We start from the raw sequence: 17,570 nt of genomic DNA, 5'->3' as shown, positions 1-17,570 counted from the left end.
CATTCATATCTCATTAATGGAATGGAATTTTTCAATGAAATTTACGTCACATATATTTCAAGTTATGCGGATTCTACTCATATTCTCAAAATTCATATTTTCTTTTAAAACGTGCGCGTACGCGCGCGTTGAAATATTTGTATGCTCAAATCGAGCTCAAATTTTTTTTGCACACGTTTCAGACCATTTGGAGCATTTTTTGAAAAATTGAAAAAAATGGACGGACGCGTACGCGCGCGCGCATATACGCACGCACAGCTCATACGCAATAGAAATTTCCCGTTTTTTCATACTTATCGGATGCCTGAAATGTCAAGGAATATTTCTACCAAGTTTCAAGTCAATCCGACTCAATATGACGTCACACGGGCCCGTCAAAGTTGAAATTCCGCGCGCGCGTCAATGGCGATATACAGTCCAACAATGCCAAAAAACAGCCAATTTTGAATCCGATTTTACTCATCAGGATGGACGGTGACCACCCATGTTCTTTACATATTCTGAAAGCTGATGAGTTGTACATGTCATTTCATGGGTTGGCGATCCTGGAAAAACGATTAAAAGATATCAAATTTCTTAATAAAGTAAAAAAAGTAAATTTTCAAAATGACGTCATCAAATTTTAAGTTCACTCAAGCGTATCACACTTATTCTTTTGTTGATTTTCGTCCAAATTTCAATATGTTGTAGCTTATTAAATGTTCTTTCAGTCATATAATAACAACATTTTGATTGGATGACGGCATCACCTCGTAAAAAGGGATTAAAAGTAACATTGTCAAATTTTACCAGTTTACGTGTAATCTCTATGGGAGTGCAATTTTTATGGAAATGAAAATTGACATGACTATTTTTATCGAGCACTAGCTCACTTATGCTTCGGTGAATTTCTCTAAGATTTTAATATGTTGTAGCTGAGACTTTGGGCTATCGTAAGTGTGTCCTTCAATTTTTCATACGGTCCCGGGATCACGTCCAAAAACTTGGTTGAAATCAAAGCCTATCTTCGATGTATTTTCATATTTCTATCTTTTTCAAACTTTCTTTGCAATAACTCAAGAAAAACATACTCTATCACCACCATATTTTGCACAAGTTTAGTTCATGTCACGTACATTATTTCATAAAATAACAACTACTTCATCAGACGCCATCTTGGGTATGTAAATTAGGGTCAAAGGTCATAAATTTTTCATCCTGTATCTTGGTGAATACATGTTCTATCTTCCCCATATTTTGCACACGTAAAGACCGTGTTACAAGGATCATTTCACAAAATAACCACTTTTTGCTCAGATGCTATCTTATCTGTGCAGATCGGGGTCAAAGGTCATAATGGACTTCTTTCTTTGTCTTCGTTATGACGTGTTATCTCTATGGGAGGGAATTTTTCTAGATGTGAAAATTGACATGATTGTCTTTATCGAGCACTAGCTCACTTACCCTTCGGTGAATTTCTCCCAGATTTTAATATGTTGTAGCTGAGACTTTGCGCTATCGTACGTGTTCCCTTTGTTTTTCATATGGTGTCGGGATCACGTCCAAAAACGTGGTTGAAATTAAGGGTTATCTTCGATGTATTTTCATATTTCTTTCTTTTTCCAATTTTCTTTGCAATAACTCAAGAAAAATAGCCCCTATCAACCCAATATTTTGCACATGTTTAGTTAATGTTACGTACATTATTTCATAAAATAACAACTACTTGATCAGACACCATCTTGGGTATGTAAATTAGGATCAAAGGTCATAAATGTTTCATCCTGTATCTTGGTGAATACATGTCTTATCTTTCCCATATTTTGCGCACGCAAAGACCATGTTACAAGAATCATTTCACAAAATAACCACTTTTTGCTCAAATGCCATCTTGGGGGTGTAAAGTGGGGTCAAAGGTCAAATATGCTTCATTCTGCATCTTTGATAGTGTATACGGAATTCGGTACCCAAGATGGCAGGTCTGACTCCCTTTTCAAAATGAGAATCCAAACATCACACGACCAATGTCCCTAATCTCAGGTGAAAACTCGAATCATTGATTTAAAAAAAAAATCGGATCACCTAATTTGTCAGTGTTGACAAATTCCGAGTCTAGTTTTCTCTCTTGTATTTTAACCAGCTGTTAATAAATCCACAAAATGCTACCAAAACACATTGTGCAGTATAAACATAGTGCACATCTTTTCCCCAAACCGCTACTAAATTATTGCAGTGATAAATGAATACAACCTCAAAAAATATGCCATGAAACTTTTTTGTTGTTGTTTTTGTTTGTTTTTGGAATGGCTGCAGTGTTTCTTTACACTTCAGCACAAAAGTATTAATTATGATTTCATAAACTTTACATTTCTGCGTGAACACAACGGGGAAAGATGTGTTGCACTGAAAACGAAATGACACAAGTTCAAGCTACAAGTAGCAAAACGTCTGTTTGAGATTGACACCAATGTTTGGCAACTACACACTGGATGCCTTCATGTCACGGATCGGAGAATTTTTCGTTTCCTCTCCTAAATTACGATTGGGGTCCACGCACGGGCAGGCTTGATTTGGTAATGATTGCCCGCCTTTTCCCCCCTTGAGCGAGCAAGCGTGGCCACTCACGACCAGCCTGTAATTTTAATTGACCGCACATTCCTCCCGTGCCTACATACATCGCCTGCTTTCATTCCGGGGTTGAGAGATTATATGCCATGTATATCTGTCCGTGATGTGATCTCCCACAAAAGCCATTGCCAAGGTACTGCAAAATGAGAGACTGTGTGTGGTAAATTCATGACAGCATATCCTGGTGGTTTGTAATTGAATGATGGACGGATTAGCTATCCTTTCTATGAAGAAGATGAAGAAAGGAAAAAAAGGCAACTCTGCCCTTGGTGCCAATGGTATGAGGAATTATATTACATTACAATCAAGTTAGAATTTTGCAGTGTAGAGTCTTGATTACTGCAGTTCCCTCCTTATGCTACCTCCTACAAACATTTGATATTGTGACTGGTTGTGATTCTTTGCAATGACCTGTACTTTAACAGGATATTGGCTTTTAATTACATTTTTCAAGGTAAGGACCTTTTGGAAGACATTATTCTTTTGATTCTCAACTGCTGTATAGTGTCAAACTGCAGGAATACGTAGAATGTTTTGAGCCATTAACCGCTGAACTTGTCAACGTACATAACAGTCTTGAACTATGACAATTTCTCTCACAGGATTTCATAGAGCTTTACAAGAATGAATCATTACTGTTAAAATATGCCCTCCCCAAATACTGATCATAAAAAGCACCAAAACTTGACATTTCAAAGAGAAACTGAGGATGGAGTCTGATTTGTGCTTCATATCATAACCAACTCCCCAAGTTTTTTATACTCAGAATATGTGTGACTTTACTTTGTCTCCCAGGGGGTATGAACCAGGATATGACTTTTTTTTTTTCATCTTCTTGTCGAGTCAAAGTTGCAACATAATTCATCATGTGGGCATGTGATTAATGACAAGGCATCGTAACATGTGAATTTAAAGAGAATTCATGCAAGGGTGGTTAGGTTGAAAATTAATTAACTACACATAAAAAAACATACGGTGCCATGATGAAAACTACAACTTCACTTGAAAAGAAAGTATCAAAGTTTTATTTCAAGCCAGAGATCAAACACTCGCATACAATAAAGTGGATGGATTAATTTGCAGTTAAATGACAGTACACAAAAAGTGAATGAAGAATACATGTATGCTGAGATTAACCACAAATCCAATCCTGAAGTTATTTGCTTTTTGAAGGAGTAGGAGGGGGATTTATTAACCATCCTTTCCTGGTATTGAATTACTCGATGGACATCTAAAATTCAAGTAGATCATGTTGTTGAAAACAAAACCGCGCACAAATGATCACCACTTCACAACAGTTAAGAAGTAACCATGAAGATTGATGGTATATCTCCCTTTACCAAATTGCCTATAACGACCTTAAATCATGAATATTGCTCTCTCCTTCCAACCCCTCCACAGTTGAATGTTCTCATCAACTAATATTTCAAGACTTACATTGCTTGTACAAGGTTGAAATGGGAGCTTCAATCATGGGATCTACATTCCACTGAAAAAGTGGTATCTTGCATTTCATTGCTTGTACATGTTTACTCATCTGGTATTGACCCCACAAAATTATACTACTTCAGTCTGGATCTTTATGGCATCATTTATTTTTTTCTCTTAAAGTATGTATTAGAAAAAAGGAACACATCATCATCTCAAATGTCCCCTGCATCATATTTGACCTCATACCTGACATTCTGCATCCCTCTGAGGATGGGGGGGCTGTGAGTGCCTGCCTACCAGTACCATCTCGCAAAAGGAGGTGCAGAATTGGGGAAAGGCCAGAAACCAGCACAAAATCTCTTTTGGGAATTCCCCCCAACTCTGAGGTCATCGCATCACAACCGTCTCCCAACATGATGCTGACCCATTTTTTGAAACTGCGCACAGTCTCATGTTGATAACTGACACAAGGAACCCATCAAACTCAAAATACTCCATGCTGGCAAGATATGAATCATATGACAGTATTTGCCGGGAGGTTTGCGATTTCCACATGTAACACAAACCATCAGATTTTTTTTTTCTTTTCTTTCTGAGGGTCACAGCTTGCTTGACAAGAAATCCTGTTCATAAGTTTGGTCACAGTGTGAACACACTTTTGCCATATATACTATTCAATACACTCTATACATAACTCAAAGAGTCAGCCAAAACAGAAGAAGAAAAATGAAATCAAAGCCTTGAGTTGACACATACAGAGCAAACTCTAAACTTCTCAAAATATAAAGGTCTCAGCACTCTGCTATCACACCGAGACATTGTTCTCTACTTTATTGTGTAAATCTTCAAATTTTAATCATGATATGAATTCTAAACGACAATCTCCGTGGAAACTGGAATCAAGGCATCTTCATTCAGAAGTTCAGATGAGAGCATGTTTACACATTTCTATGGGAAAGGGATGCAGCATGGAGCGCACAGCTCGCAGCATGAACCAAACCAACATAGAATGCAGTATGTGGTGATGTGGACTAAAAATTTGCGTAATGCGTGATGACATACTGATTTCATACAGTTTCAGGAGTAGGACATAAACATAGTGTCATTGATTATAATCAATGGATGCTGGATGCGCAAGAACGAGGTAACTGCCACTGGGCTCTACTCACCGATAGCTTGGACGGCTGATTCGGGTCAGGGCTCATCTGCACCGGCCCACTGGGGGCGCTCTTCCTTCGCTTGCGATTGTCGCCGCCATCATGGCTGATATCTGCAATTGCGGACGAGAATCAAGAAATGAAAAATAATTAGGAGAATGGTCAGTATGGGCCAGTAAGTCTTTTTGCAATTCAGCAAAAGGTGCCATCATTTCTTGCAAAAAGGCATTTTGTACCAACTGACTGATAGATGTATACATTGTTACATATCTGACTTTATAATCTCAGAAAGGATGAGTGCCATAGGTGATACACAACATGTCTGTAAGCTAGGTACTAAACTGAATTTTCTATTCTCTTTTACTAAATTACACATGATCATTGGAATACATGTGATATATTCATATATTTTCCCTTTAACAGTTAAAAACAATTTAGCATGTCACGAATGAAAACAGATAAACTTGATCTGTAATTTCATATTTGATGTGGAGGAAGGAGATGAAAGAAGAATTGTTGCATATCACCTATCAGTCTTCATTACATTACAAGGCAAATGTCACGCAGAGAGTTAACATATATAACATATAACATAAGAATACATATTGGCCGTGGTAATTTCTTGATAGATATGCTCTATAATCCCATTTCACTCATTCATCTCCATTATCATACATCACAAAATGGGAATTATGTCACAAACATACCATGCAATGCATGTAAGCAAATGTTTTTTCTGGTCTATTCCACTGCACACACACACACACATACACACACACACACACACACGCAACACTTTAACAACAAGAACAACAATAAAACATGAAACCGCACTGTGATAAACAGGCTGAAAACAAAAAGCTCCAAATGAAACAAAATAGATGTGGTGAAACTGAGACCTAAATGGATTCATATGTCAATATCTGGCATTAGAAACTGACATGTTATACATTTAGTCTTGTCAATCATGACAAATGAATGCTTATAATGAATACATCGCTGTAGCAAATGGCTCTTGGTGTCATTATTCAATACTGAACATCGTCAATGACAAGTCTGGAAACTAAGACTAATATCAGCTGCTGCAGCATGTATACATGCTAGTCTATGTCACAGACTGTGCATATTACTCACATATTCCGACCTATAATTGTCATGAGCATCACGAACACATGTATATCTTGCAGTGATATGAACATGTTGACATTACGAGGCATGTAATGCTACGTCAAGAGACTTCAAAACCGAACGACAAATGACATTGGTTTGCTTGGTATAGGATAGAGCCACAACGCTAGCGACGGCATGACCTAGATATGACACACAGAGTGGAAAGAACACTCGATCTAGCTGAGCACGCTGCAAAGCAGGCCAAGAGACGTTTACGAACCTTAAACACGGAAACACTTTTAACTCTCACAGCTCAACGGATGGAAGTCACTGATGAGGCAAGGGGAGATATTTCCAGGCACTTTTATCTTTCAAAAAGAGGCAAAAATCAGGAGGAAAGAATATATCTAGCTGAACAACATCCTTATCACAGCACACTCAGTCTCGCTCTGAGAGTAGGATGAGTTACGAAGAGTGACCCAGCATCGCTGAGGGATCGCGTCACCCCTGCATCACTCGCTGCTCCACGCTCTTTTGTTGGCACGGATGATGCGATAGATGCAGCGCGAGATGGAGAGAGAGAGAGAGAAAGAGATACGAGAGAGACAGATAGAGGAAGAGAGAGAGAGAAAGAGATGAGGTAATGATATATGATGCCAGAGTAGCATAGATGCAGTCAATACTGAGAAAGAGGGGGAGAGGGGGAGAGCGAGAGAGACAGCATTGCCAATTACAAGGGGGGGGGGGGGAATATTAAAGTGTATGCACACACATCACACACGCAGCAACGAGTTGAAACACAGGGCCATTATAACAGGCTTTACAATCCCGCACGGGATGAATATTGGATTGGTCGCACTTGGGTTCCTGTTCATACATACATGCATGCATGCATACATACATACATACAGCCGCCATATACATGTTACACACAGACACACACAGTCATACACTCGTGTATTCTAAAGCTGTGAATGTTAACATTACATATTGCACACACACACACACACACACACACACACACACACATGCAAACACATGCACACACGCATATACATAAACATACACACACAAACACACACATATACACACATGCAAACACACACATAAACACACACACACACACAACTGATGCCTCATATACCATGCTTAAACAGACAGCCAGCAGACAATGGGCTCAGAATTCCAATTGGCCCGTCCCGTCGCTAATTGAAATAAAGCCATCAACCACAGAACTGGTGATGGAATATATGTATTCATGGGACTCCATTTTGATATCATTTCAGCGATAACAAGATGGTTTTTAGCAAATCATCTTTGGCGTAGTGGGGGAAAAGATAATAAAAACTAGGACTATTAAATGCTCTGTTTCATATTACATGTGGCAAATACCATAGCTCATTCACACCACAAGTAAATTGCAGCCTTTATCAAGAGTATGTATTGTTAAGCATTGATCTTGTGGATAGGGTAACAAAAATAACAACAAAAATGGAGATGAATGAAACAAAAACAATGACCTAAAACTAAAATTAAAGATCAACAACAAAGAAAGAAAACCAGGAAGTACTTCTAATTGCTCATTCTTTCACTCACAGACAGCTGATCTTTAACTTTGCACACGCTGTTTTGATATCAAAGATTAACTATCATGAGATTGTGTCTGAGTGTGTGTGTATATACAATATATATATATGAAGCATTTTATTGCATCGATACCTGTATACATAAATATGCACACACACATACATATCATATATATACACACACACACACGAATGTATTATATACTGTCCTTAAAAGTTCAAGTGAAGATTACTATACATTTTTGAATGCAGTATATACACATGTAAGTGTGTGTGCATGTGTGTTTGTGTGTGTGTGTATGGCGGGGGGGGGGAGGGAGATATGAGGGTAAAGAAGAGTAGGTAGGAGCTGGGTAAGGGGCTGAGTGGAGTTGGAGAGGGGTTAAAGAGAGAAATAGGTTAGGGGTTAACTGAGACACTGTTGGTTTATGTGGAGGTGCTTGTCTCAGTAACATGACTTATGTCTTTGCCCTCCTGAGAACTTCCGGATTCATTGATATAAAATGACCACACAAACATTTGTTCTGCTGCAGTCAAAATCAGTTCGTCTGTGGGTTGACTGTATGGGTTTGAATGCCACCATGGATCCAGGGAAGATGTGAACCCCTCATGCTACACACTGTGTCCCAATCCTAGAGGATGGGTGAAACTTTGTACCCTTATATCCCCACTGAGATCATATAACCAACCACCCGGCTGCTAAAGACCATGAGATGCCCTATAAAGACAGGTAATCTTCCACTGGCTACAAATCAGCATCCTCATGTAATTCGATAACTTCTCTATATATTTACTTCTGTACCTACGAGATGTCTTTGTGAGTATAGGTTTACTGTGTGTGTGTGATTGTTTGTATGTATGTACGTATGTGTACTATTACATGAAGTGTGCACATGTGTATGAGTGCATCTGTGTGTGTGTGTGTGTACAGTAGCCTGGGTTCTAGAACTTGAGCCTCTTGTTCTTTTGTTCTCCATCTTTAAGAGCAGATCTATTTATTGTAACTGATGAGCTTTCCCTCTCTGAAAACAAAACTGAAACTAGAACCTCCATTTACAAAGGCTACAGGATAAATTGATTTTATACTGACAATTGCTGAATCTGGGTATCAAGAATATATATGTGGGATGTTGAGGGTCTTGAAGTAAGACTATGCATGACTACATGACAAGACAAACGACATGAAACATGCCTGTCTCTGACAAATTATAAACAATTGCCTACGTTGGGTAAGGTTACAGCCAACCCCAGCTTACTCTCTCACAAAGAATAAAAGTTACCAATACTGTAAAAGCAGATATTTTCGTGTGACTAATTTTTCGTGCTCAGCCACGTAAGAAAAGTTTCGTGTGTTTTTAATTCCGTGGAATCAAAATATCAACTCCTAGAACATATGGCAAGCAAAAATATTTGTGTGCTTTTATTTTCGTGCAGCTTTTGGTTTCGCGAAATGCACAAAATTTTCAACACGGTGAAAATTTCCACTTTTACAGTAGTTATCTTCATTTACTTTTTTCATCATTGGCATTCATGAAGTTTAAAAAATTGAATATTGATACAATCCATTTAAGACAGATAATCCCAGCACTGATACGATATGAATCCATGTTAACATCGGACATGCACCACACCGGCAATGAGATACATCTACTCCGTGCCATCCTCGTAACAAAAGACGACAAAAGGTGCGCTCCGCGAGACGGCATCGCCCTTGCCACGTGTAATACATTGTCATAACATCTGCGGCCCGATAATACGGCAATAAACATTTCAGGAGCCCTGAGTGGCCAGCGACGGCGGCGATCAAAACGGTTAATAAGATTTGGCCGGCGGCACAGCCGTAGCCGTAATCAACGTGAAAATAAATGTAGGCATTATTAATCAGGGGCTGTAAATTTCCCAGCTGCTCCTTCTCTCTCTCTTTCTCTCTCTCTCTCTCTCTCTCTTCCCTCGTCCATCCCCAAGGTCTTAAAGTGGGACGTCAAATCTTGCAAATGAATAACGAACACACCATGCTGTGCGATGATGACATTAAAAGCAGACTGGAGATTTACATTTACATCTACTGCTGATGGGAAGTTGTTGGAAAGTTGTTTTTTAACGAAAATACTCAGAAATTAAAAAAAAAAATCTTAATAGTATCATCTTTCATACAATATCAGTCCATCATCTATTGTGGTAATCTATATGCCACTGAAAATCACCGTTTTGGTCAAGGGACTTCAACCTCTTGCATATATATATATTTTTCCTGATATGATTTGTATGCAAAATGACAAAAAATATCATTTTCTAACATTTCAATGGAAACCTCAAATTCCTCCATCTAAGAAGACATGCAAGACCATGGTGTCCTTGATGCATTTTGAGCATACTTAGAAAGACTACACTAAAAATCATACTTTCAAGGAAGGATGAAATGAGCAACATTTCATGCATATAACAAGAGAGGACAGTCATACCACAACCACATGATGAGCACTACCTTTTCTGCCTTCCCCTAGGACACAATTTTTTACATCAAACTTACTGACATTTTGCAATAATTATGACCTTCTCAAAGTTTGTCTGATCATATCTGTGAGCATTTTTCTGATATTATTCAAAATAATGTTTCACTTTAAGGGGTTAAGTTCCCCATCAAAATGGGCACTCTGCATTCAAACATGATGCCTCTGTCTCATGATTTTGTAAACTATTCTTTCTGCACCTTGAACTAGGTGATGGAAAACCCCAGAGAACAATCTCCAATGCCATAATGCCCCATACTTTCAGCATATACAAACACATTGATCGCACTGGCATCTAATATAATGATTCATGATTTTATAAGTAAACAAGAGCTTTGCAGTGCTAAAAAAAAAAAAAAAAAATCATTTTACTCTAACTCATTTTTCCTCACTCTCCTCCCATATTCTTGCCCTCCCTTTCTCCTTTCATCCTTCTTCTCTTGCTAATATTCCAGTCTTTTCCCCTTCTCATTTCCATCACTTTATCCCCACATGCTTTTTTTTTTCTTGCTTCATTTATCATCTAATATAACTTCACTCTCCTAATGTGTTATCTCATTTCATCTCTCTCTCCACCTTCTCTCACTGACATCGAGTTGGTTTTTTTTTTAAACACTGTCCCTTTCCCCCTCCAGATATCCTCTTATGTTTTCTCTTGCTTGATATGTGATAATTTCATAATCACTTTTATCTCTTCATATTATCTCTCTTATCTCTCCCTTTTTCTCCCTCTATCCCTCCTACTTACTTATTTTACTAATGATCCAGATCACTTTCCCTCATCAATCTATTTTCCCCTCAATATATCCTCTCATGTTTCCCCTGCTTCATATATCTCTTAAATCCACTTTAGTGTCTTTATATTTTTCTCTTCATCTACTTCTCTTTTTCTCTCTCTCAATATATCTCTTTCTCTCCCTCTCTTCCTCCTGCTTCTCTCACTAATAATCTGGAGTTAGTTTCTCCTCCTTTGTCCTCACTTCCCTCGCTTTATCCCCACTCCCTTTTCTCTACCTTCATACATCTCATAATCTCAACACACTCTTTTTCATCTCTCCCTCTCTTCTATATATCTCTCTCTTCTATCTCTCCCTATTTTCTATCTCTCTTTCTTTTATATATATATATTTATATATCTCTCTCTTTCCTCTCCTCCTCTCCTCCTCCTCCTCCCAAGCCAGTTGGTAGACAGGAAGCCCCGGAGGCTACGTTCGACTGTTGCTCGGCAGTTAAAGTATATGGCCCTGGGGCTTTTAATTATGTTTATGGCACTCTCTCGCAGCTCGGCAGTGAACTTCGAACATTGCTCCCCAGCTCGGCGTGATAAGATTGGTAGCGAATATACACGTCCTTAAAAACCGTACGCTTCCGTACGTTCATTTCCGCGTCTTTTTCTTGAAAATCAGTTATCGCTCTCACACCTCTCTCTCTTTTTTTTTGTTGGGTTCTAGTCAATTCAATGAAAGCTCCTCATGCCCAATATTGTTCATCTCCTAAATATTCCCTTTGAGCTCTCCCTACCTTGCACGCAAATTAAATTTTCCCATTTTATAAGGCCCAATGGTATGGACTCTTGTCTGTGTATTGCACACTTGTGTATGTGTGTGTGTGTGTGTCCGCGTGCATGTCAGTTTGTATGAGGCTCCACTTCACGGGAGGATCATCTGTATTTGGCTTCCTAAGACCAGGGCACCTTTTTATCAAAATATAACCATTGGCTATTAAAATCACTAATGAAAACAATTCTGCAAATTTTCTCATACACTAATCTGCTGCTTTCAAAAAAGGAATCCATGGACTATATTATGGAGACTGTCAAAAGAAAACAGTACTTCATTTTCATGGAAGCATGCAAAGATAACACCTCGTACAAACATTCCTGAGAGTTTCATTTCCAACAGTTGTTGGAAGGTATGATCGCATTCAAAGAATCTCCTACCAACCCAGCATGAGATGCTCTACAGCTATCAATATATCAGGGGAAATATTATTGTAGTGCATTGATGCTTCTACATTGACGAGGCAATAATTGACCCTTAATGCAAATCCTGGGGGTTTCTGAGAAGGTAAGAGTTGGCTAGGTGTAACCTTATCTCACAACACGATCACCAGCTATATGATCACATGATTCATACATGTAGCATACCTGACACATATTGAACATTCACATTCGACATTGTACATTGAACAGTGAATGGCAGATTATATTCTTTTTTTTCTATGCTGCATGCCCCATTCGTGTAAACTAATACTTTTTTAACCCGTTGAGGACGAGTCCCGAGTATACTCAGGCAAGCGTCTATGGAAAATGTGTGTTGTAGCAAAATCAAACCGTCCTCAACGCGTGAACATGTTTTCTGCTGCCAAAACTTATCTTTAGAAAACTTTGGTGCAAGTTTGGAAGATGCAAGAGAGACTAGTCTCTTGCAGAAGCTGTGCCTGACCTTTAAACTGTGTCTGCGGCCGGCCGACCAGCCGTAGCCAGGAATTAGGATGACCTTTGATAAAAGTGGGAAGGAGGAGAACCAGCGAAAAGGTCAAGCGCAAGCCAAACAGATTCTTTAGACCCTAAGAGGTCTAATTAACTGGGAGACCGTCATAAATCTTTGGCAGGGGAAATGATGTCATGTGTGGGGGCTGCTAGACTGGACGCTAATGCATTGATCTCAGTTTTATCTTTGGGCAAAAGAAGAGAAGAAACTAGAAATGTTTACTCAGCCTCAAGACTGAAAAATCTCCAAAGCAGACACGATATGATACTAAAAAATGAAAATAAGTGAGCAAATTCTAATTGCGAAAGACGTTGCCGTATGGTACGTCAAGAGGGATAAAAATTCAACTTGTGACCTTTCCAAAGGCACCCGAGGACAACACCAAACGGGGATATGAACGTTATCGTCTTTTGTATTGCTGTGCAAGCCTGTGTACATGTGTTTGTGTATGCATGTCTGTTTGTAGGTGGTTAACCCGTTAAGGACGGACTGATTTTGCTACAACACGCATTTCCCATAGACACCTGCCCGAGTATATTCGGGACTCGTCCTCAACGGGTTAAGGAAGTCAGCATCTCATGAATACCTGAAAAACATACACAAAAATCCATCCTGGCTTTTCACAATAGATACCGGTCTCCTTTTCACGGTTCCATGACATTTGCTCCTGGGACAATTGCTCCCACGAAATATCTGCATGCTAAGCCAAACATAAATTCTACCCACAAACGCAACCCTAACCCTAACCCTAAGCAAACTAAAGCTAAAACCCTATACATCACAACCCTAACCCTAACCCTAAGTCCTTGGAGAAAATGAGACCAGAGCAACTGTCGCAGGAGCAAACGTTGTGTCACCCCTTTTCCCATATATTCCAATCATGTGCTCCCATAGTGACATCTGTCTAAAGAGACTATCCAAGGGAGACCAGAAAAAGTGGTCTTCACGGGTTTGTGGTCTTTGCAGACAGGTTCTCTGATATACGTAAGATGCTTTGGAAGGAATCTTATCTTTAACAATGGGCAGGTGGTCCACATTGACAGGAATATGCCATGGCACCTCTGACTGTATAACATCCAAACTTTTGCCTGGATTCCCCCATGCACAACAAGACCGAGCTAATATGATCTTTTGTCAGTGAGACAGGCAAGCACATACACAATTGATTGACACTTTAAACTTGGGAGTGCACAGCTCTGCAATTATTACATGTCCTGGCAGTGTCACAAGAGGGCGCTAGTCACCTACTGTGACACCTGCCAAAGATCATGAATGCCATGAAGAAATGCCTTACAATATCCTCCTACCATTCCATGATCATTAGGGGAAATCATTCAGAACTATGTCACAAAGTAGCTCATGTCAAATATATATGTAAAGATATCATGAAAACATGACTGAACAATGATCTGATCAAAATATGCAAATAAACCAAATATATGAAGTAATAAAATGGTAGGTATACAATGTGAAATTCTTGATAAAATCCTTAAAAATTATTGACCTCATAATACGCTTGGTTAATCGCATCCATTCTTCTATTTAAAATGAAAAGTACATTTGTGTGTGTGTGTGTTACATGTGGAAAGATGAGATGATGTCACAACACTGTATCAAATTTTCTAGAATGACACGAACAGAATGTGCTAATCAAAATAAGATTGAAGAATACTCTATGGTCATTTCTCAAATGGGCAATTCCACGCCAAAGTGGACATGACATCCAAAATTTCAAATTCATATTTCCCACGCAATTTTGGTATCAAATGAAAGCTTAAAGTTTGAATTTTATGGATTTGAGTAAAAATATTTAGTTTTATAACATATTCGGGGTCAATTTTTCAATTGTTTAACTAACCTTATTAATTTTCAAAAATGCATAAATTATAATACAAATGTAGCATGGCCTGTATTCAATATTTGAGAAATAAATGTTATGAATTGTTATATTTAGAACTTAGTAATTATGAAAGAAACAGTTTATTTAATATTTTTACGGTTTCCACGATTTGTTACGCTTCAGTGACTTCCTAAAGGTGACCTTGTATTTTGTCCTTCCGTTACCATAAAAAGAGGTCTTTTCAATATTTTATCAAAAATAGTAATATAAAAACTATAAAATTTTCAGTGCAAAGCAAGTTTAGGTAGGCCTATAACTTGGCACCCATCCATCCATGAAACCCCTCCTCTTTGATTTATTATAAATAAATTAAAAATGTCCTTCCGTTACCGAAGCTGGTAACGGAAGGACAAAGTTGTGGTAACGGAAGGATTTAGAGTCTGTTTTTAGCTATTTAATGTCCCTAAGATGAGAACACAAATGTGTCAGAACCTACTGTAAGTACCCTTGACTAAATTCAAATGACAAATGAAGCCACACCTCTTTCCTAAATGCGGGTTGACCCAAAATTGGCTCAATTTTGTAATTTTGTGTACAAACCCTAAGGGAAATACAGGTGTAGTGCTCTTTCATAAAACTCATAAACATCTGATAATTTCTTTCTTTTGATCACTTTGATTATTTGACTTTTGCCTAACTATGGTTAAAAAGTGGTCTGTGACAATTTCCTTTGAAAAAAAAAACAAAAGGAAAAAAAAAGAAATACAAAAGAAATTCAAGAAACAATACAAAGTAAAAGAATTGAGATTGATTTTACAATTTTTATCACTAGTTACATTTGTTAAATACCTCAAAATGAAGATCCACACCAAAAAATGTCTGTAAATTGCTTCACAAATTAGTGTTCTATGGGCTAAAATATAATTTACTGAATAAATTTGCATAATCAATTCATTAGGAATTAGCAGTATTTTGAACAATCTAACTATGGTCTCATGTAGATTACTCTCCAGGGTGATGTGTGCAGATTTTAATCAGTTCAGTTCAGTTCAGTTTATATTTTATTTTCGCACGGAACCGGCTTCAGTCAATGGCTGTTCTTCAGCTGGTCCGTCATGATTATGCAAACAGTATACGAGATCGGGGGGGGGGGGGGGGGGGGGCTAGGGATAAGCCCCCAAGACCCCCCACCACCCCCTGCCGTAAAATGGGTCCATAAGATTTGGCTAATTGGGGGATTAAGCCAAAGAAAGAAAAAATATCACTTTGGACTACAAGGATTAACGTTAAAGTTGGAAATAACATCCTTCACTGTATGCACACAAAGCTCTTTGTCCTTCCGTTACCATACATTAATGAAAACACTGTGTTGTAATTAAAAAACCAGTTGACATGTTTCAAAGTTGAATACATAAAAGTAAAGCTAAAACTATTTGGATCAAACTGTACCTGCCACATATGAAAAAATTATTAACCTTAGAGAGGTTTAATAAAAACTAACCATAACCCATCTTCCCCATACACTTTGCACAGACAATCTGCATGTCCTTCCGTTACCGTCCTTCCGTTACCAAACACACATGGACATTATGTTGTCTAATTAAAAAATAAGTAAACATATTAGAAAGTCAGATATATTCCATTATAGCTAAAACTATGGCAATTAAACTGTATACCAATAAATTAAGATAGTTCCATAAACTTCACAGAGTTTTGATAAAAACTAATTTGCCTGAAAACCCATGTCCATTTTGATGTCCTTCCGTTACCGACCTCATTAATATGCATATTTCATTACTCTTTAGCAGGTATGACAAAAATTTTGGTGGAAATCATAGTCTTTGGCTCTGGTATTACATCTATAAAGTATAAAATGCTGCATCCATCAAACTTTTCTTAGAGTACTTTTTTAAACTGTGAAAATTCTGTCTGAATGTCCTTCCGTTACCGTGGAATTGCCCAAATGTGAAATACAGCAAATACAGCATTGCCTATTTGTTGCACAGTTGTCACATTCATTATGTATCTGAACAAACAAAGAAACAGGCACAATGTTGCTCTGCTGAAAATGAGGTATTCACAGCATCCACATGGGAGCAATCATAGAGGAAGTCTTCCTCTATCAACCATCAATGTAAAGGGACTTGCAGCTGTTACTTTCACTAAAAAGTTTATCCTACTATCTCCTACCTCTGTAATTATCTTAATAAATATTTACACATACAAAGTCTATCAAGTTTTTAGAGGGTTGGGGTGGGGGGATGGGGATGAAAGAAAATTCTAATAGGATCCACATGGTCCTTTTCATTCACACGTATGTAGAACTGGCTAGAACTGGCAAGACAACCAACCTGTGTAGACACTCAACACAAGAGGGAGACATACATGTTTTGTGCCTGTCAGGTCTCTGCTGTCCCCAGAGGAGCATACATGGCATGCCTGGTGGTGCTCTGTTTAGACATCGCCATGGTAACACACCAGTTAGCTACCAACAAAGAAGGCATCCATCATGAGGATGAAAAGAAGACATAGCTTCTTTGCCCAAGTTCCTTCTCCCCCCCCCCCCCCCCCCCCCAAGATAAACATCTACGAAGCTGGCAGCCCTCAAACATTTGACAAAGCCCTCGTTAAGATTCCAATCAAATCTCGTCTGAAGATGTTATCAATGTATCAAGTGACATATTTCAGTTCAAACCACCTTACAGAGGTCAGCAATGGAAAAAGAATATATTCGCTCATTTTGTATTTTCATTTTATTTTCTTTGACTGCTTACAGCATCTTCTACTATGTCACTTTGGGATAAAAAAAAACACCCAAAAAACAAAAACAAACAAAC

The 17,570-nt window shown here is 38.3% G+C and overlaps 1 protein-coding gene across 1 annotated transcript in view; it reads right to left on the bottom strand.

Annotated features, from left to right (window-relative positions):
• The window catches only part of LOC140240893 (uncharacterized), a 338,767-nt gene that overhangs the window by 105,466 nt on the left and 215,731 nt on the right, over window positions 1-17,570 (bottom strand). The window contains exon 4 of the mRNA XM_072320671.1: window positions 5,208-5,308. Within this exon, the coding sequence (XP_072176772.1) occupies window positions 5,208-5,308 (101 nt within the window). The remainder of the gene's footprint in view (window positions 1-5,207; window positions 5,309-17,570) is intronic.

The sequence above is a fragment of the Diadema setosum genome, chromosome 17, assembly GCF_964275005.1.
Source record: "Diadema setosum chromosome 17, eeDiaSeto1, whole genome shotgun sequence".
NCBI classification, from domain to species: domain Eukaryota; kingdom Metazoa; phylum Echinodermata; class Echinoidea; order Diadematoida; family Diadematidae; genus Diadema; species Diadema setosum.
This window is presented reverse-complemented; position numbering and strand designations above follow the sequence as displayed.